The sequence below is a fragment of the Amphiura filiformis genome, chromosome 11 (assembly GCF_039555335.1).
Source record: "Amphiura filiformis chromosome 11, Afil_fr2py, whole genome shotgun sequence".
In the NCBI taxonomy this organism is placed as follows: Eukaryota; Metazoa; Echinodermata; class Ophiuroidea; order Amphilepidida; family Amphiuridae; genus Amphiura; species Amphiura filiformis.
In genome coordinates, this window is record NC_092638.1 from 63414567 (window position 1) to 63434233 (window position 19667).

Here is a 19667-nt window from a genome sequence, read left to right on the forward strand (position 1 = left end):
TCAAGTATGTGAAAAAAAACCAGCAAATATGTGAGAAAAAGTAAATACAGAATGCCAAATTGGGCTATTCCAATTGAAATCCATCCACCCTATGGGAGACCAATCCATTTGAAATATATCATATGTGTAAGAATGTAAGTTTTGACTTCCGCATTGGATTTTCAAATCTTTTTGTGCCTTGTGTTGGGATTGAGGACCATCCACTGCGCACTCAGGGTTTCTTATGTTTTTAGGGGTATCCCAAAACATGTTCATGATGTTCTCATAAAAACAAAAATAGGCACATCTTCGACATTATATCCTGTTTGGATCCAGTTATTCATTTTGAGAACAGCCAAATGTGTTTTAGGACTGAAAAATGCTGGTTTTAGTCCAGAAAGGTAGTGTCCAGGGGGGTGGTCCTAACTCCATGTGGTCCTAACTCTATGGAGTTCCCATGTTCATATTTGACTAGCATGGGGCTTGTGAAATTTAGTCACTTCCCATGCTTTTTAATTTTACAACAAAATTCATGAACAAGCACTAAAAAGTGATGTGTGACAAGTGGCTTTATATAATTGAAGACCGAATTGTAAAGACTAGTTTGCATCTGACGTCAGGGCAACGGCGCGGTGTGATTGGTTGCTTACCTGCGCAGAACGGCAATTTTGGTCTGGTTGTCAGGACGTCAGACGTGAACTAGTCTTTTTAATTCGGTCTTTACATATAAGAATTTCTGTTGCATTATTTCATTTCCTCAGGGCAGTGGTATGTATTTGATTCTTATGTTACTTTGTCACAGCATTGAAACAAGGATTTGTCAACTCAAGATGTGATCAAGTAAAATGAGCAGTTACAGCTTTGCTAAAATTGATATTAGGGCTCAACCGATATGACATTTGTCTACCGATCCAATTTTATATATTTTTTTTAAAATTAAATGGAGAATCACTGGACCTATTCTGAAGTGCTACATGTAGGATCATTCACAGTTAATTTGAAAAAAAAATTATGAAAAAATTACAGTTTGTTATTCTTAATATGCAAACCATTAACTAATATTTCCCTCTTCATCTATCACATATTATAGATGCATTGGTTTTCTATGCATTTATAATATATGTGATAGATGAAGAGGTTAACACAAGGTAATGGTTTGCATATTAAGGATAACACAAACTGTAATTTTTGTAATTTTTTTTTCAAAATATCTGTGAATTATCCTAGCACTTCAGAATAGGTCCAGTGGTTCTCCAAATGTCGGGCCGATACAATATCCGATCTGATAATCGGTTGAGCCCTATTTCATATTGAAATATGCTACCCTTCCATGCAGGACAAAAGGGCACACCTATTATACATTTTGTCAGAATTGAGTTCTCTCTTTCAGTATTGTTATCTACATATAAAATATCTGAAATAATTATGCCAAAGTTGCCTCCAGCCCTAATTCCAATGCTTAGAAATTGGTGTGCATTTACAAGTCAATGAAAGCAGATTAAAGGCTGAACACAGTTTTTGCCATGATCCAAGTAGACAGTTGTGCTTTCATTGTGGTAGAGCAGTATGGAGGGAAGATGTTTTCACCTTTGTATATTATATATTTTGTGTTCAACATGAAAATATTCATAATTGGGTGAGTATGTGAAGCAACAATATGATTTGATTTTGCATGACTTTGTGTCACATAGTCAGCATGATAAACAAGGTAGCAGTTTATAAATAATACCTTAGGCGACAAAAAAAAACCCTGTTCTACAGGCGGACAGACCTTTCAAGTAGGGTCGGTCGGGCTTTTGTTTTTGTTTTGAAATGACCCAAAAAATAACCAAAATCTGTAAATATCTGCAATTTGGGAAAATACACACACACAAAATTTGTTCCTGAAATTGTCGAAATTTGGGTAAAATCTGGGTCGGTTGTGCCCGTAGAACTGGGTTTTCTTTTTTCGTCGCCTTATAGCAAAAATATCAAGGTGACCACAATGTGCACAAGGATGTTTTCTTTAAAAAAATTTAAAATTGAGATATCAGTGAAAGCGAATAATGGAGAAATCAGCACGTTATAAAGGTATAGATATAAGGTACGGATTCAATGTTTCCCATAACAGACCCAATTGATTTCTACACAATGGAGTGCACTCATCGGGTGGACAACAATAAGCCTTATTGTGTGGTGCAGTGCGGACAATGGGCCTGCTATGGAGGAATGTTGGCAGAAGAGAAAATCTGTAATTTAAATCTGTACCTTCCATCACTTTGCATTTCATAACTTGATTTCTCCATTTTTTTGCTGTCACTGATATCTCATATTGAAGACTAACATCCTTGCACACATTATGGTCACCTGGATTTGTTGATATCTCCCCTCACTTTTAATTTAAGGTACTGTACAATTCATAAACTGCTACCTTATTTATTGTGATGACTGTATAAAATGTATGATAAAGCTAGGGAGGATGATGGTAATGTGCAAATTGTTTTGTAGTATGAACTTGAGTAAAAAGTTGTCTTCCAAGACACAATGTTTGACAGTTTAATATGGGAGTGTTTTTGTTTTTGTTATATCCAGAGTGTTTCAATTTGTGACTACATTCAACCAGGCCACAGGATGCAAATAATTATTTTTTACATGAACATGCAAGCAAAATTACCTGTCCCGTGTTTTTGGGTTAAGAATGTCGGTCATTTCCAGCTGTGTAGGACTAGACCATATTTGACTTGATTAGCAGTTAGCACCCCCTCTCCTAAGTGCCCCATCCCTATTACTTACGAAGGGTATAGTTCGTAGTAAGTATAGTGAAATGGAACATACGACTCATAAGTTACTAAGCTTCGGAAAGTTTAGTGAAATGGACCCCTGTACAACTAAATTCCATCTGTCTGAATAAAATTACCTTCTGTATAGCTGATTAGCTTTCCAGTTTAGGATAAGGCCAAGGAAAGTCGATTTTGAGTTTCCCGTCACCCGCCCTCACTTCATTTTCTGACCCTCACTTGAATTCATTATTGTGATTTTCAATGAAATACCAATGAAAACTGGTTATATTCGCAAAAAAAATTATGAATGTCCCTTTATTTTTTGTGGAAAAATCAAAATCAAAACATACATTTTGCTGTCAACCTTGCAGACTCTTTGTAATATACTTTTGAATCTCATTTGGGCTAAACATCCATCTTCAAGTGAGTGAGCAGCAAATAACAACACATTTTACATGCATGTTGGTCATATAATGAAAGGCAGACAAATAATGAATAATGAAAAAGTTACCTCACTTGTTTTCAGAAATTATGTGACGGGAAACTCAAAATTGACTGTTAGGGGCCTAATGGTGATTTTGACTTCAGAATATACCGGTCCACTTTTATGCATGCAATTTCACATTTGTAACTTTCTTTTCATAATTCTAATAAGCATCCCCTGCAAATGAGGGACTTAAGCAAGCAGGGCGCTAATTTGTCAAATACAGTACTGGAGATGCAGATTGCAAAATATATTGACCTTATACTGAAAGTCACAAAGAAAATAGAATTTTGTTTATGTCCTCCAGCTTTGAGCCCAGAGCATTTTTGACATTCCCCTCAGGTTTATGTTCATTATCCAGCAACTTTATATTTTACCCCTTGTGAGTCAACATGGACCCCTAGATGACTTTTGTTCTCAAACATCTTCACTCACCTGATGCTCCCACCCAGAGATGTCATCATGCAAGGTTGACACACAGGTCTGCCTTTTAAACGATGACCTCATTTTGAGTCCTAGATGACCTTTGACCTCAATATCTCCACTCACCTGATGTCCCCCTACCCAAAGATTATCACCAGGTGATGTAAGAATTGTGTATGAAGGATGCGAGGGGGCAAGGAAGCAGGTGGTGTATGACGTGCATTCCCTAAATTCAGTAAATTTTCATCGTCAACCGTGTAATTGAATGGGATTATTTTGAAATTTTAAAAGCGCTTGAAATATCACAAACAAATAGGCCTATGTTGATAAATAATATAAATACAAGCTAAAACCGTTGGGGTTCGATAATGAACCCCACAAAACTAACCAGTATATGGAAAATGCCATACGGCCGGCGGTTTCACGAGTTGCCGGCTCGATCATGTCATCCGCCGCCTGCAAGGAAGTATGTATGAAGGTACGGCCATTATACTGGTAAATATTACACATACATGTACATACACCCCATCCATAATGGATTGCTAAGTGGTCCTTCGAAAAATTATCGAAAGGTCAAATCATCACTCTGAACGGTGGTCACCAGTTCTTTTGTTATGCATAGTCATGCTAAAAATCGATCGATACATGTTAAAATCAGCACAATTCAGAGATACACCTTTTTGCTATGAAATTAATTTTCTCGGTCAAATATAAACCATTTTTTTTCCTTCAGAAATGTCAGTTAAAAACATAGTTCTTGGATATACATTTTTTTTTAAATCCTGGTGTCAAAATTAGGCATGAAATTGTGTCGTTTAGTGTGATATTTTTTATTTTTATAGGCCTTAAGTTTGCCCGCGAGCTTTTTTTTCGGAATTCATTTTTTAGCGTTTCAAACTAATATAGTTTGCTGAAGAAAGATATTTCCCACTGCTGTAAGGCACATCGTGTTTGGTCAGAATTTCCATTTTGATTTCACCTTTTTTCACTTGCGACTGGCAAACTGTTAACCAGTACTCCATTTCTAATATAACCAGCAGAAATAATCGATATTTCTATTGTGGCTTGCAAAATCATCCATCCATGGGAACATTCACGAGTTGATTTTGACAAAATTGCCAGTCAGAATTAAAAAATGGTGCAATCAAAACCAAAATTCTGACAAAACTATGACATAGCTTTATATGATGTGCTTTAGAAAGTTGGGAAATATCTTTCGTTAGCGAATTATTTTACTTTGAAAAGCAAAAACGTTGACCAAAAAAAAAAAAGCTCGCAGGGCAACTTAAAGCCTGTAAAAATCGAGAATCTTTCACTAGAATCCTAAATTTCACACCTAAGTTTAACATCAAAAAAAAAAAAAAAATATACAATACCAAGCATTATAGTTTTCTTCTGACATTTACTGAAAAAATGAAAATTATTGCTTTTCATTTGGCCGAGAAAATTAATTTTACATTGAAAAGGTGCAACTCAAAATTTTGCTCATTTCAACACCAAATTTGATCGTTTGTATTGCCTCATTAAATGACTGAGCCTTGTACAACAATAGATATCGGTTGACCACCGTTCAGAGTGCCATGTGATTCTTCAGCATCATGTTTTGGTACATTTCTGTCTTCCCTTATTAGCTATAGATCTATTGGCTATAATTGGCTATAATAACTTCATTTCTTAGCTATAAATCACACTAAACACACAAATTATTTTTGCCTCATACTCCTATCCTTGAGGCATTTTATTAATAAACATAAATAATAAGAGTCCCCAGTCCCCTACATGATACAAGTCATTAATAAGCAAAAGAAAAAAGTTGATCTCAGAAACATTTGGCAAAAATTTGCTATGAATTTGTTCTCACCTCCTAGCTTTTTTGCTGACAGCTGAGGACAAACCCAAAATGGGCCAATCACAAGTAGGGCTGGCTACACAGCAAATCGGATATCAAGTAGTTATGCCTGTAAGTTTCTGAGATGGCACTTAATTCTTAGCCCAATAATTATGTTAACATAAGAAACGTTACAGCCAGGGCTGCAAACATGGAGAGAAATGATTCTTTAAAAGATTCTCTGTGCTCAGTTTGCGAGAATCAGAATTGATTCCCCTAAAATCACGCCTATTCCATAGACTTGATTCTTGTAAGATGAATTTGTGAGAATCAATATCGATTCATTCCAACAAAATTGCACCTCTGACCGCTAATATGTAAGTAAATAATATTCCCAAAACAGGCAAGAGAAGACTTCAGAATAAGGGTTGCCACAAAGCTATGATAGATAGTAAGATCAGAGTTGGTTTTAGGATTAGGGTTTAGATAATTGGACTCTTCCATTTGAAATCAATACACCCTCTATGTAAGACATGACTTTAATCCACACAGAGCATGTGAATTTCAAATGGGTTACCTGAACAGGTGACTCCAATTGAAATTTACACCTTCCGAGTAGGAGATTAAGCTCATGTCTCATAAGGGGTGTACTGCACAGATTTAAACTGGAATACCCCACTGAAAGCATGCTATTCAAATCAGGAGATTTGGCTGATCAGATTAACATAAGGATTAGTGATTAACATGGCATCCCTTGTTCAGAAATTAAACAAAACAGACCCATTCCATGTCAACTCCAGGGATGTGCACCGCAGCACCTCTTCAATTTTTTCTTTTTCTGTGTGGTGGTAGATATTGATGAGAAAGTAAAATTCGAAAATTTGAGCTTCATACTCCATTTTGTTTTCCGTGGCATCAATTTGAAATTTAGGGGGTCAGCGTAAAAATGTGTGCATAGCCTGAAGACAACGTTGGAGGTCCATAAATGTATAAAGGGAACCATTTACAACTTTGAAAAGTATGTATTCTGGGGTACTTATTTGTGTAGAATTCAAATCTGGCATCAGAAAACTTGTAACTCCTTTACTTTAAAAGATATAGGGCCTTCAAAATGCAACCGTCCATCAGGACCAACTTTGGGGGTCAAAACTCCAAAAGTAAAAATAATTCAACATAAGTTGATGGTGGATCAAAATGCCTGACATTGGTTTTCAGGGGGGTCAAAACTCCAAAAGTAAAAATAATTTTATTGTCCATTTTTTTGCCAGTCAGAGCCCTTTGGTAGGACATTACTCTTATCCAATATTGAGCCTATTAGAATACTTTTAGCTGAGATATTACCCATGCAAAACCTCAATTGTACATTTTTTGTACATTTTGACCCCCCTGAAAACCAATGTCAGACATTTTGCCCCACCATCAACTTCAGGTATGTTGAAGATATGTCCTTGGACAACATTTCTGAGAGATATTGGCTTTGGGGATGGCTTCAATACATCAGTAGGTTTGCTCTCCATAGAGTTGTACATTTTGATTTCGCATGTATAATGACTTATGTACAACTCTATGGAGAATGCAAACCTTCTGATGTGTTGAAGCCAAGCCAATATCTCTCAAAAGTTTGTACACATTGAAGTTTGACATTGGTTTTCAGGGGGGTTAATGACATGTCACAGGCTCCAAAGAGTAATGTCTACCAAAGGGCTCTGACTAGCAAAAAATGGACAATAAAATTATTTTTACTTTTGGAGTTTTGACCCCCAAAGTTGGTCCCGGATGGACTTAAGTTGCATTTTGAGGGCCCTATATCTTTTAAAGTAAAGGAGTTACAAGTTTTCTGATGCCAGATTTGAATTCTACACAAATAAGTACCCCAGGATACATACTTTTCAAAGTTGTAAATGGTTCCTTTATACATTCATGGACCTCCAACATCGCCTTTTCGCTATGCATATTTTTTACGCTGACCCTCTAAATTTCAAATTGATGCCACGGAAAACTAAATGGAGTATGAAGCTCAAATTTTCGGATTTTATTTTCTCATCTATATCTACCACCACACAGAAAAAGAAAAAAATTGAAGAGGTGCTGCGGTGCACATCCCTGGAGTTGACATGGAATGGGCCAACATTGATACAATGCCATTAGATCAAACATGAGAAAACCAACTTCTCAGTTGTAAAATTACAATACATTCTGTGTCCTTATAGTCCTGTGTATTTATAAAAGAAACCAATTTTTTTAACAATCAAGCGTACAAGTTAATTTAGAATGAGTTACCACGATGAAAAAAAATATGTGTGAACTTTAGGCGTTAAACTTTGTTCAACTAAAATAGCAGAGGTTCAGATCATCAGGATTGATATCAAATGGCATACATAATTGCGAAAAAGTCGCTACCCACTTTGTACAAATGCACTTGTGTGAAATTATCAAACCATAGAATTAGGAGATGCGATTCTATTGATAGAAATCCTAAATACTGTAACCCTTGCTATTGTAGTTGATCAAAAGTATATTTCCATAAGTTTTTACCATGGATCCCAAAATGAATAAGTCTACATTGACAGTTAACTCTCGCTTTCACCAAACAGTGAGTATTAAGGTGCAGTTCAAATCTTAAATGTTTTACTTGAAATAAAATTATTGTTTTGTACAGTCATATCAAAATGGATCCCAAATGTCTTGGGATTTTACATTGCTGGAAATTCAAAGAACAGAAAAGAATATTATCAAAAGTGTACATCCTTAGTATAATTTCATACAAAGAAAATGCCACTACTACTATAATAATATTGATCAATTTGAACATTTTTAATATTAGAAATTATCTGATATTTTTTAAAAACATACCATAATTAACAAAAGACATGCATTACATTACTGCACAAGTGGTAATCTTTGCAAGGGTTTTACTTTTGCGAATAGAAGTTATATCGCAAATTTAAAACACAAATATGAAATTTTGTCATGATAAAATTTGAACAATTTGAATTTCGCAAAAATATCAACACACAAAAGTCGTCTGTGTTGGAAATTGCAAACATATACGAGAAAATAACCAATTACAGAGTACACAACCAACTTGGGCTATTCCAGCTGAAATCCATACACCCCCTATGGAAGTTAAGACCTTAATCTCCCACACAGGGAGTGTGAATTTCAAATGGGGTTACCTGAATGGGCAACTCAAATCTACACCCGCTGTGTAGGAGATTAAGATCATGTCTTCCACAAGGTGTATGGATTTCAACTGGAACAGCCCGATGTAGATTCGACTTGCCTAAACCCACTCATTTGCACTGAGAGGGCAAAATTTGCATCAAAATACAATGTGAGACTTTACTGGAATTCAAAATCAGCTGTCACAAAATCATCAAAAATATTTCAAAGATTATTGCGACTAATCCCACAAAACAGGAACACAAACGACCCAGCTCAGAAAGGAATTTAAAATCATCTTAATTTCTTGATGTTTTTTCTTTGTGTAAGAAAATTAGATTTTCAAACAAAAAATAATTTTGGTAGTTAAAATTCAAGCATGAGATATCCAAGTCAACAAACCGAGGACCGTTTGCATATTGTGATTTAACTCAATTTGACTATGATCCTGACTTTGTGGGAAGTCACTTTACATGGTAAATGAAGAAGGGTGCACCGTAAGTGCCTTAAGAATACTGACATGAATTCCTATTTTGGAACAGAAAGAAAAAAAAGATAAGAAACAAATTCATTTAAACATTTACAATCAGATTAACAACCAGACTAAATTGTGAACTGAATTGGCAGTGGCTTTAAATGCAGCACATTGGCCAAGGATTCACTATAAATGTACAAAGGTAGCCAACTGGTCATTCCAAATAATATGACCTTGCCATCCACTTTCAAAGTTATGGATGTTAGAGATGGCTTCAAAACCCAAACACCAGTCAACTACATTGTATTGTTCCAAACAAAATACTTCTGCCAGGGTGCTGGTGGTTGACTGGCGGTTGGGTTTGGAAGCTATCCCTTATTGCAAAACCTATGTCACACAACTGCTGCTGATACTGATGTGAGCATGCACACTGGCCATCCGTTCAAAAGCATGCATCACAGATATCAAGACAAAGTGTGCAGTCTACATTCAGCAGAATGAAAGAATAGCTGCCTTATGGTTTCAGCACCATATGTTAATTCCCATTGTCTAGGCCACCGGTTTCCTTAATAGCTGCCTTACCTTACATTATTAACCCACAATGTACTTTTAATTTCTTTGTTATGGCAACCTGAATCAAAAGATTATTCTGCTCAACCACAAATCTTGTGTTAGCCAAAATAGTTAAGTGCAATATTTCTCAACATCAAGAACCAAAGTGTGAACTAGTATCCACAAAAGGAAACTAAATTCATAGAATTTATTTACTCTGTGTAGTGTAGTGAACTGAGCTGAAGAATGGCTGAGCGCTGTGCAACACTTAGAGCATTTATGCGTTGGTCTATAGGGAGTCGAGGACTCCCAAACTAATGTCTTTGACTACGCCCCACATTGGTTTAGGGCTGAAGTAATGTCTGTATCATACTAGAAGTCCCAATTAGTGACCAAATGCCAGTAGCATGGCTAGCGATATCGCTAGCAAGTTGCCATGAGATTGAGATTTGATGCTAGGGCATGTTACTGGCATCTGATCCATATATGGGCAATCAATTTTCCACATGAGGGATTGATGTAGGTGCAATGGGCTATTCCAGATAAAATCCATATATCCCTACAAAAGACATGACCATTATTATTATGGGTGACTCCATGTGGAAGACATAACCTTAATCTCCCACACAGGTGGTGTAGTTTTGCCCATTCAAGTACCACAATTTGAAATTCACACTCCCTGTGTGGAAGATTAAGGACATGTCTTCCATAGGGGTGTCTGGATTAGAACTGGAATAACCCAATCATTTTTTTGCTGCTCAGTATCAGTATGATCCAGGCATAAGTCACCTTTTGTGAATACCAGCCACAAATATTAAAAACAAAATACATAAGAATAAGACACCAGATGCATAGATCACACAACTCTCCTCACTTCGAAGAAGCGTTTAAGATAGTAGACTTGACCCAAGGTCATTGCAACTAGCACCAAACTCTCAAAGAATGACCACAAGACTACTCTGGAATTGGTATTGTCATTAACTGCAACAGAAAAAGAAAACAATATGGGGATAAATATTTAATATGTACAATGAGTGATAAAGATTGTGTGTTAATGAAGCAGAGGATTCAATTTATCTTTCTATAACAACTTTATTGTTCACTCACTCACACACCAATGGAGATATCTAACACTTCCCATAATGCATTTCTCCCATTTCAGTTTTCTGTACTGATTTGCTATCTAATGCATATCTTTGTTTCTTTCATAATATTTGTTGTGTTTCTTGTATAATGCCATTCGGCAGTTTGGCTGCGACGTTATACAGGTTAATAAAATCATATCATATATTATATCATATCATATCATAGTGCAACATGGGTCGATACTCGATAGTGATGAAATGTACCTCAATAATAATAATAATAATAATAGCGACAAGGCACATATCCACTCAATTAAGAGCGCTCAAGGCACTAAAACAAAACAAACAAACAAAAACTAACAAGACAAAGAAAACTGGAACTAAATTAAGAAACATAACTTAAGAATTACAGAATGTCTCTGACATAAGATGAGTTTTTAACAACTTTTTAAACACAGTTACATTTTTAGCAGTTCTGATATAAATAGGCAGTTCATTCCATAGGCGTGGAGCTGCGGTTGCAAATGATCTGTCACCCCATGTGCGGTTGGATTTTCTTTCTTGAAGAAGTTGCATGTTTCCAGATCGAAGCGCACGGGTGGGAACATAATGTAAAAGGAGTTCAGATAAATATAACGGAGCAATATCATTAATACATTTATATACAATCAACATAAGTTTAAAAACAATTCTTTGTGTGACAGGAAGCCAATGCAGTTCCTTTAGGATTGGCGTGATATGGCAATATTTTCTGGTGAAAGTAAGAATTCGAGCGGCAGTGTTTTGAATTTTCTGAAGGCGATAGAGTTGGTTTGCTGGTAATCCATAAAGAAGTGCATTGTTGTTATTCAAACGAGAAGAGATGAATGAGTGAATAATTTGTTCAGTAGCATCGCGACTTAGGTATTTGCGGATCCGGCTGATGTTACGTAGTTGAAGCGCTGAACAACGAATGACATTAGAGATATGAGGTTGCATGGTCATGTGAGTGTCAAAAAATGCACCTAAATTGCGTGCTTTGGAAGATAAGGCAATTGCAGAGTCACCGATGCAAACATTTTCAATGTTGATTTTAGAGAGCTGTTGGTGGGATCCAAACAGAAGAAATTCTGTTTTATCATCATTTAATTTCAAGAAGTTTGATTTCATCCAATTACGGATTTCACTGATACAAATTTCAAGAGAAGCAATTGCAGAATTAGCACTATGTTGAGAAGATTCAAATGATAAATAAAGTTGCGTGTCGTCCGCATAAACATGATAATTCAATTGATGGCGAAGAATGATATTCCGTACAGGGTAGGTGTAAATGGTAAAGATCAATGCACAAAACACATCCAGATCTTGCAAAATATGTTAGTTGTTGACAATTGACCCATGTTTAACCAGTATATTTTCAAAATGAAAACAAAGGCAACCTGTACAACTGATAGGAGTGAAATTTGTCTAAAATCATGTAAAATCAGCCATTTGGGGCCAAAATTGATTGATTTTGGCAGAACATGTTCTTGTGAATTCAGTCAATCTCATTCATGAACTCACTACCATACTATCCATGTATATCACTCTCTACCATGCTCTACTATTCATGAATGCCTGAATCACTACTTACTTGACCTATGCACACGTTCCCTGACTTCCATATATTCTTGTTCATGTTTTACAGCTGTCAGTCCAGTAGCAAGCTGGTTGATCATATCCTCTAACTTATTATGATGATCTACAGAGTGAGAAAATGAAACACATTTTGTTAATTTAACTATGAACATCCCAATATTGATGAATAATGTACAAATAAACTGTAATATACTGTACAAACATCTCACTGAACATACATGATCACCCAGGATGGATGGAGGGCAAGGCTCAAATTTCAGGGAGGCCACCAAGGCCATTGCCTGCCATTTTATGTTTTGGCCTTGGTGCCCCAGATCTTTGTCAACTTCCAGGCATTCTTCATCAATTGCTGGCCTTGGTGCCCGACTTTGTCTTTGCCCAGTGGCCTTGAAGATGGGTGCCCCCCCAAGCTATTATCAAAGACCAGGGGTGTTGACGGGGCTTTCCAAAAAACGCGGAAAAAAGACCAAGTATCCATTAGTGCGTTCGAAGCACGTATAGAAAGCTTACCTACTACCATCCGTATTTCATCATAAATATGAGAAGATTATAAGCTTATATTTCATAGCACAAATGTGAGTATTGCGCAACAAAATTACAATCCTGGTAGCCATGATATATCCTCTCTTGATTCCCTGTGATTTTTAATAAACATGTCGTCACACTTTAGATGGATGGATCGGATTGAAAATATCAGTTTAGTTTCAGCTCAGTTCCCTACACAGGGAAACTGGTCGCCGTCATCATTTTAATATCATTCCGATGGGCACAATTCCAATCACAACAATGAGTACAAGCATGGATTCAAAGAAAAAGTGAACTTCGCAACAATATGTGGGATATGCATCACATGTTTTCTACTCTCATCTCCAGCGTCACAATACGTGTTTGTATAGTGTGTTCTACATAGAGTGACGGGTTTCTTTCTTTACTGAGTTGAGGATGTTGAAAAAAGAATTCCTTTTAAAAAGGAATACGGCGAGCAATTGCCAAACTCACGGATTTGAGAAATTGGCAAAACGCGGAAATGCATTGATTTCCGCGGATTTGGGAGTATTAATTAAAAACGTGGATTTCCGTGTTAACGCAGAGATTTCACACCCCTGAAAGACAGAGATAAAAAGATTTTATCGCGTCTGATGTCACTGTCAATTACGATCCTTGACTGGTTTTACACAGGTTAATATAGCGCGTAAAAGGAAGGCCGATTTATCTGGTGCCGATCGGAGAAAAGGAATAGCAGCCAATGGCGGAAATTTACGTACTTTTACAAGGCAAAAAGCAGCTTTTCTGGGCATTGTTGACCAGTGTTTACTCAGAGGCTGTATGTCTCAAATTTGGCCCAGTGAAAATTATATTTGGCCCACAACAATTTGCAATGCTGTATTACAATTAGTCAATTTGAGGAATTACTGAGACAAAATTGAGTCAATTTTGGGGAGAAATGTTTCATTTGGCGCACCCAATTTCCAGAGAGAGTAAACACTGTTGTTGACATGGTGCCTTCACGAAAGAAAGTTTCCCACTATAAAGACCTAACTTTTGAGATGGTTTGCATGTTTGAAGGTGCAAAATTAACAATAAGGCACCGGTTATACCGCCCGCGTTCAACAAGTCATCATCACTTGTAAACAAACCGTGCTCGAGTTTGATTGACAGATGACGTCAGACGCGATAAAATCTTTTTATCTCTGTCTTGGACAATAAGCCCTTGGCTACACCACTGGCCATGATTTAATTTCAATCTGTATAATATCTCACCTTCTGTATCCATGTCTTGTTGTTTTGGTGCATCACTATCATCCATGGAAAACATGACAATCTTAGGTGTCATCGTTGACATTTTGTTGCTAAAACAATATCTGTACAAACCATCCATGTGTGCTGCAAAGGTATATTTGCCATTAGATTCACGCTCACCAGAGTAAATAACTTTGTTGTCTGGACCTGTTATCTGGAATTAAGCATAATGAAATCTTTGATTGATAAATGTGTATTTGCCATTAGATTTTATCTCACCCAAGTATAGTTTCAAAGTGTCTGTAACTGTTATCTGGAATGAAGTGTACAAATTGGAAGTGTACAAATTGGTTAATTTTGCCTCAAATGCTGGTGAATCACTGAACCCTCCAAACCTTATAGACCTTTTCATATCAAGATCGGAAAAGTTCGGAAAACCGCGCTATTTATTCAGTAAGCTAATAAGTTCGGGTCAAATTGTACCCGAACTGGCAGACAAGAAATGTCATGAATTACGACACCCTTTTGCGCGAAAATACAGCTTATATAAGCAAATGTGAACATGGGGTCATCGCAAGAAATATTTTCCTAGCATATTGAGCTAAAACCTCAGGTACTTGGCTCTTCACAATAAGATACTAATGGAAAGAAATGGACAATGTCCATCATTTTTCGTCAGTTAAATTTTATTTACAGAACATTTTAATTATGTGTATCACCTCTTCCACAGTCAGTCTCTTACACAACAACACTACCACCACACGCTTGATTGCACATTGAGCATCCTTGGCAAAAGTACCTCTCTCATCCACAATTGACCGTCGAAAGTTCATCATAGTTTATGATGCCTGTTATACATTGGAATTTTGCCCTGTACATGAAGCTGAAGAGGTACTTTTATGCGCGCGATAGGGGAAATTATTCCATGCTTCGGGTTTTATCAGAATTACTCAGTATGAAAAAGGCCTATTGAATGTGTGGGTAAGGTGATACCCTAAGCTCACTATGTTGTATAATGGGCTGAATAAAAATATCGAGTGCTCATTCAAACAACTTAATTAATGTCCATAGATGTGCTGGAACAAGAGTTTTGCTGGAACATTCATATCCTCTGTAATATATTACAACTTTATCTCTATATTTTCCCAAGCACTGATACAGAAACCTTGTGTTGCTACATGTATTGGGTGCAGCCATCATCATTTACATATTTTCTGTTATTCACTAGTGCACCTGTAGCTTTGCAGCAATGCATTCTGGGTAGACATTACAGTGCATTTCAAATTGGGCAGACAGCCAAAAGCTGAATGAAACTTGTCCATAGTTGCCCATTACACATCTTTGTATCCACTTGCTGCTGCTTTTGCTATCCAGTTGGGGTATTTTGCCCCTAGATGACCTTTTGACCTCGAGGGGCCCTTGAAAACCACCCAGTCAACATGCGTCAAAGCGCGGCGGAACGCATAGCCGGACAGACAGATAGACAGACAGATAGACAGATACAGCCCGCTTATTATTTTATTAGTAAAGATTTCAGCACAATAGAATGATAAAATATCTACAAATGTACATAAGCCCAATAATCCAAATATATTTTAATGTTGATTGGGTTACATCAACTAATTACAATACAAGCAATTTGCTATATGGCTACACAGTTGTGGGTATGCCATATGAAATTTTTACACTGAATATCACACAAACTTGTGCTCAACTGAAAATCGTCACAAAATAAAATGTTAGACTGAAAATGTTTTCAGATCCAGAGCCTGAAGAATAGGTGAATACAGGTGAATAAAAGAACTGGCTAGCTCATTCCAGTGGAATTAAATCGATTTCAGTGTGATGAATTTCAGAGGGATTAATAATGAGTGGCCAATGATTTTAGAGGTGTAGTTCATTTTCAGTGTAGTTTATGGTTTGCAGAATGACATAAAAACTGTTTCACTTTAGTGTTCTTTTCAGTGGTGCTTTTCATTGTGTATATTTTCAGTGTTCAATTCAGATATCGGTGTGATTTTCAGTGTAATTAATTTTTAAAAAAGTATTGTTACACTTAGACATTTGCTGTTCGTATATCTGTACTGGTAGAGAAAATTAATGTCGCGTTTCGTCAAGACATTCGGGCACTACTTTGCCATGTTTGGCTGAGTAAATTACCGGGTACATGTACATAAACACAGTCTTTTGTGCCTATGTAAATTAGCCATTATGTTCATGTAAAAGCAGTTTAATATACTCATGCTAGACCAAATCCTTGTCATTAATTGTAATACCAACTGCCCAAGTTATGTGTGTAATTCTTGATGTTTGTTTAGTGAATGTTGATCGATTGAGGCCGAGGGTGTCGGTCTACGTATACCTGATATTGCTTTACAAAAGTGCGAATTGCATGCTTGCTCAGCACAATGGCGCTTTGGTTCTACCAGCTTTTCAATGTAAAGTGCCTATGGCTAGGCTTAGAGACAAAACGCAATCTCGCATTTCACGCCGTGAATCTCGCTTTTTAGTGCTTTTCTCGCTTTCAAAACATTCATTTCTACCACGAAAATCTATTTCTGTGGCGCATGGTTGCAGAATTCGACAACCATTACAACTGATAAGCTTAAAGTTTGACCCGATTTTCCAGCCTGATTTTGCAAAAACGATCCATTTTCTGGCAAATCCAAGCAACATTGCAAGTGATATTCTTTATTTACTACACAAATCATTCAGTATATTGACCTTTTAAGCTGATTTATGAGGAAATATTTGTGTATTTTGGTCACTCGCCGGCGTCAGTACTGCTCAAGCAATGCAATGGTTAAGTTCAGAAATAGAGGGCAGTATTTTATTTATTTAATTACGGTAATTAATTAATTTTTTTGATTTTCGCCAATTTGGGGGCATAAATCTCGCTTTTTCTCGCATTTTGCAGTTGCCATCTCGCATTTTGCGTTTTTTCTCTAAGCCTACCTATGGCCTTTAGTAATTCAGTAAAAACGGTTACTTTGGCCAGAGTTCTTGGTCTAACATCCCTGAACATGCATGCATGTCTGCATGAAAAGGAAAGTATCTAGGTATGAGAGGCAAACCTTAGTTAACACATTTGCTAGTCAGCCAAATTCGCCTAGACCGGGGCCCAAACACAATACATATAATTTACATAGAAATTAAGGTGGTACTACACCCCTTGATAAATTTGTGACTATTTTTGCATTTTTCTCAAAAACTAATAAAACACTGGTAACAAAAGTTATGTATTTGGGGCAAGGCATCCAGTTACTACACTGGAATTTCAGTGACTCAAGACAAGTAGTTATTGATTTATTGATCAAATATTGGGTTTCCCTCATTTTTGACTGTTTGTCTGTGCTGAAATAAAATTTTCAGTGCAGTAGTTGCAGTCCTTGCCCCTATAATATACCTTACTTGTCACCAATGCGCTATAATTTTTGAGAAAAATGCAAAAATAGGCAAAAAATTAGCCAGGGGTGTAGTACCACCTTAAAAGAACAGCTAGGTCAAGGTAACCTACATAAATGTTGTGTATACTTCACTTGACCCAAATATATGATTTTTTATGGTGATGAGAGTGAGACACTCGCACATGGAATTTTAGAGGGATTTTGATAGCGATTCCACATAGAAAATCTGCTATCATCATGAGACTAAGGGACTGTTCACAAACACTTGTAAGGGGGGCCTGATGCAAAAAGGGGGGCCCTGAAATTGTTTGACCTTTCTAAGGGGGGCGAGACAAAAATGACAACAAATTTTCCTGGAAAAATTAAGTTTACCGTATTTCGTCAAATAGTCGCCCCCTCTCAAATAAACGCTCCCCACTACTTTTTTCAACCAAGATGTTTAAAAAATGCCGATATTTCCATGCTATCTTGTGTAGTAAGCTTACCAAGTCACCCACATGGTCGATAATAGCGTCAATAATTGGCGAAAATCTGGATTGGAAACCGAAGTGAACCAGAAGTCCGTGTTTGAGTTCATAGTTCGTCAATTTAGTGTGAGTTTTAAGTTTACCTAATGATTTTAACGGGAATTATTGTTCTAAAATTGACCTTGAATAAACGCCCCCATTGGGAAAATGTAACGCCCGGGGCGTTTATTTAACTAAATACGGTATATGCTTTTCTATGGGGTTGACCCATAATTTTCATGTCAAAAAGGGGGGGCCCGAAAACTTTCGCGATGAAATTTTTTTTGCATCAGGCCCCCCTAAGTGTTTGTGAACGGTCCCTACGTCAGATCTAGAAACACCACCAAAATGCTATCTTTTCCAGGTTCCTTTGACAGCTTACCATCGCGTATACGTGCGCGACGTCAAGCGTGTGCATTGGACCTTGTGCAAAATAATATGCGCTGGACGGCTAGCAGTACGCTTAATTTGTAAAAGGAAATCTGAATAATACTTTAGCTGAATCTTTTTGATGAAAGTCAATCTTTGTTTTGACAAGTCACAAGAATCAAGAATACAAGATCATCTCAAGTCAAGATGTAACTTTGGCTTTGCTACGGAAAGTGCTTTCCTTTCCTTTCGCTAAATGCAGCATTTACCACTTTATTAGCGAATTTTGACACCTCATTTGTTGCTTAATTAACCATAAATATTTAACCTTCATTTCAAGCCTTACTTTGACATCTATATCAAGAAATCCACCTTCTGCAACCTCAAATGTGAGAGCCATTTTGGTTCCTGAAACAACTCGATCATGGAAGCATTCTTCAGCGTGAGCGTCTATGGCAATAAAATAGCCATTTACAACGCTTATAACGGATAAAAACAGTGATATACAATACAGAACGAGTAGATTAATTGAAGTACCCATTGTGTATGCTTAGTATTGGATAACAAGCCGGTTTTTAATTGCTAATTTAATGCCACGTAAGCCTACGAAAACACACACAGCTTGCCGATTTCGGATCCCGACACGATTTTCACAGGGCTAAGATCATCAACACAGGATCTGGAATAGACGTAAACCTGTCGTTTGAATGTATAGACCCTGATTAAAAAATGAATGAAATGGATGAAATGAATAAAATGAATGAAATGAATAAAAAAAAATGAATGAAATGAATGAAATGAATGAAATGAATGAAATGAATGAAATGAATAAAATGAATAAAATGAATAAAATGAATAAAATGAATAAAATGAATAAAATGAATAAAATGAATAAAATGAATAAAATGAATAAAATGAATAAAATGAATAAAATGACTGAAATGACTGAAATGACTAAAATGACTAAAATGAATGAAATGAATAAAATGAATAAAATGAATAAAATGAATAAAATGAATAAAATGAATAAAATGAATAAAATGAATAAAATGAATAAAATGAATAAAATGAATAAAATGAATAAAATAAATAAAATGAATAAAATGAATAAAATGAAATAAAATGAATAAAATGAATGAAATGAATAAAAATGACTGAAATGACTGAAATGACTGAAATGCATGAAATGAATGAAATGAATGAAATGAATGAAATGAATGAAATGAATGAAATGAATGAAATGAATGAAATGAATGAAATGAATGAAATGAATGAAATGAA

The 19667-nt window shown here is 36.3% G+C and overlaps 1 protein-coding gene across 1 annotated transcript; it reads right to left on the reverse strand.

Annotated features, from left to right (window-relative positions):
* Positions 1 to 10480: 10480 nt before the first annotated feature.
* Positions 10481 to 19044, reverse strand: LOC140165127 (transmembrane emp24 domain-containing protein 2-like). Its single transcript, XM_072188561.1, has 4 exons — positions 18733 to 19044; positions 14126 to 14318; positions 12360 to 12467; positions 10481 to 10643 (listed from the first exon to the last, which is right to left on the reverse strand). The coding sequence occupies exons 1-4, from the start codon at positions 18925 to 18927 to the stop codon at positions 10519 to 10521; spliced, it is 621 nt and encodes a 206-aa protein (XP_072044662.1). The 5' UTR covers positions 18928 to 19044; the 3' UTR covers positions 10481 to 10518.
* Positions 19045 to 19667: the final 623 nt, after the last annotated feature.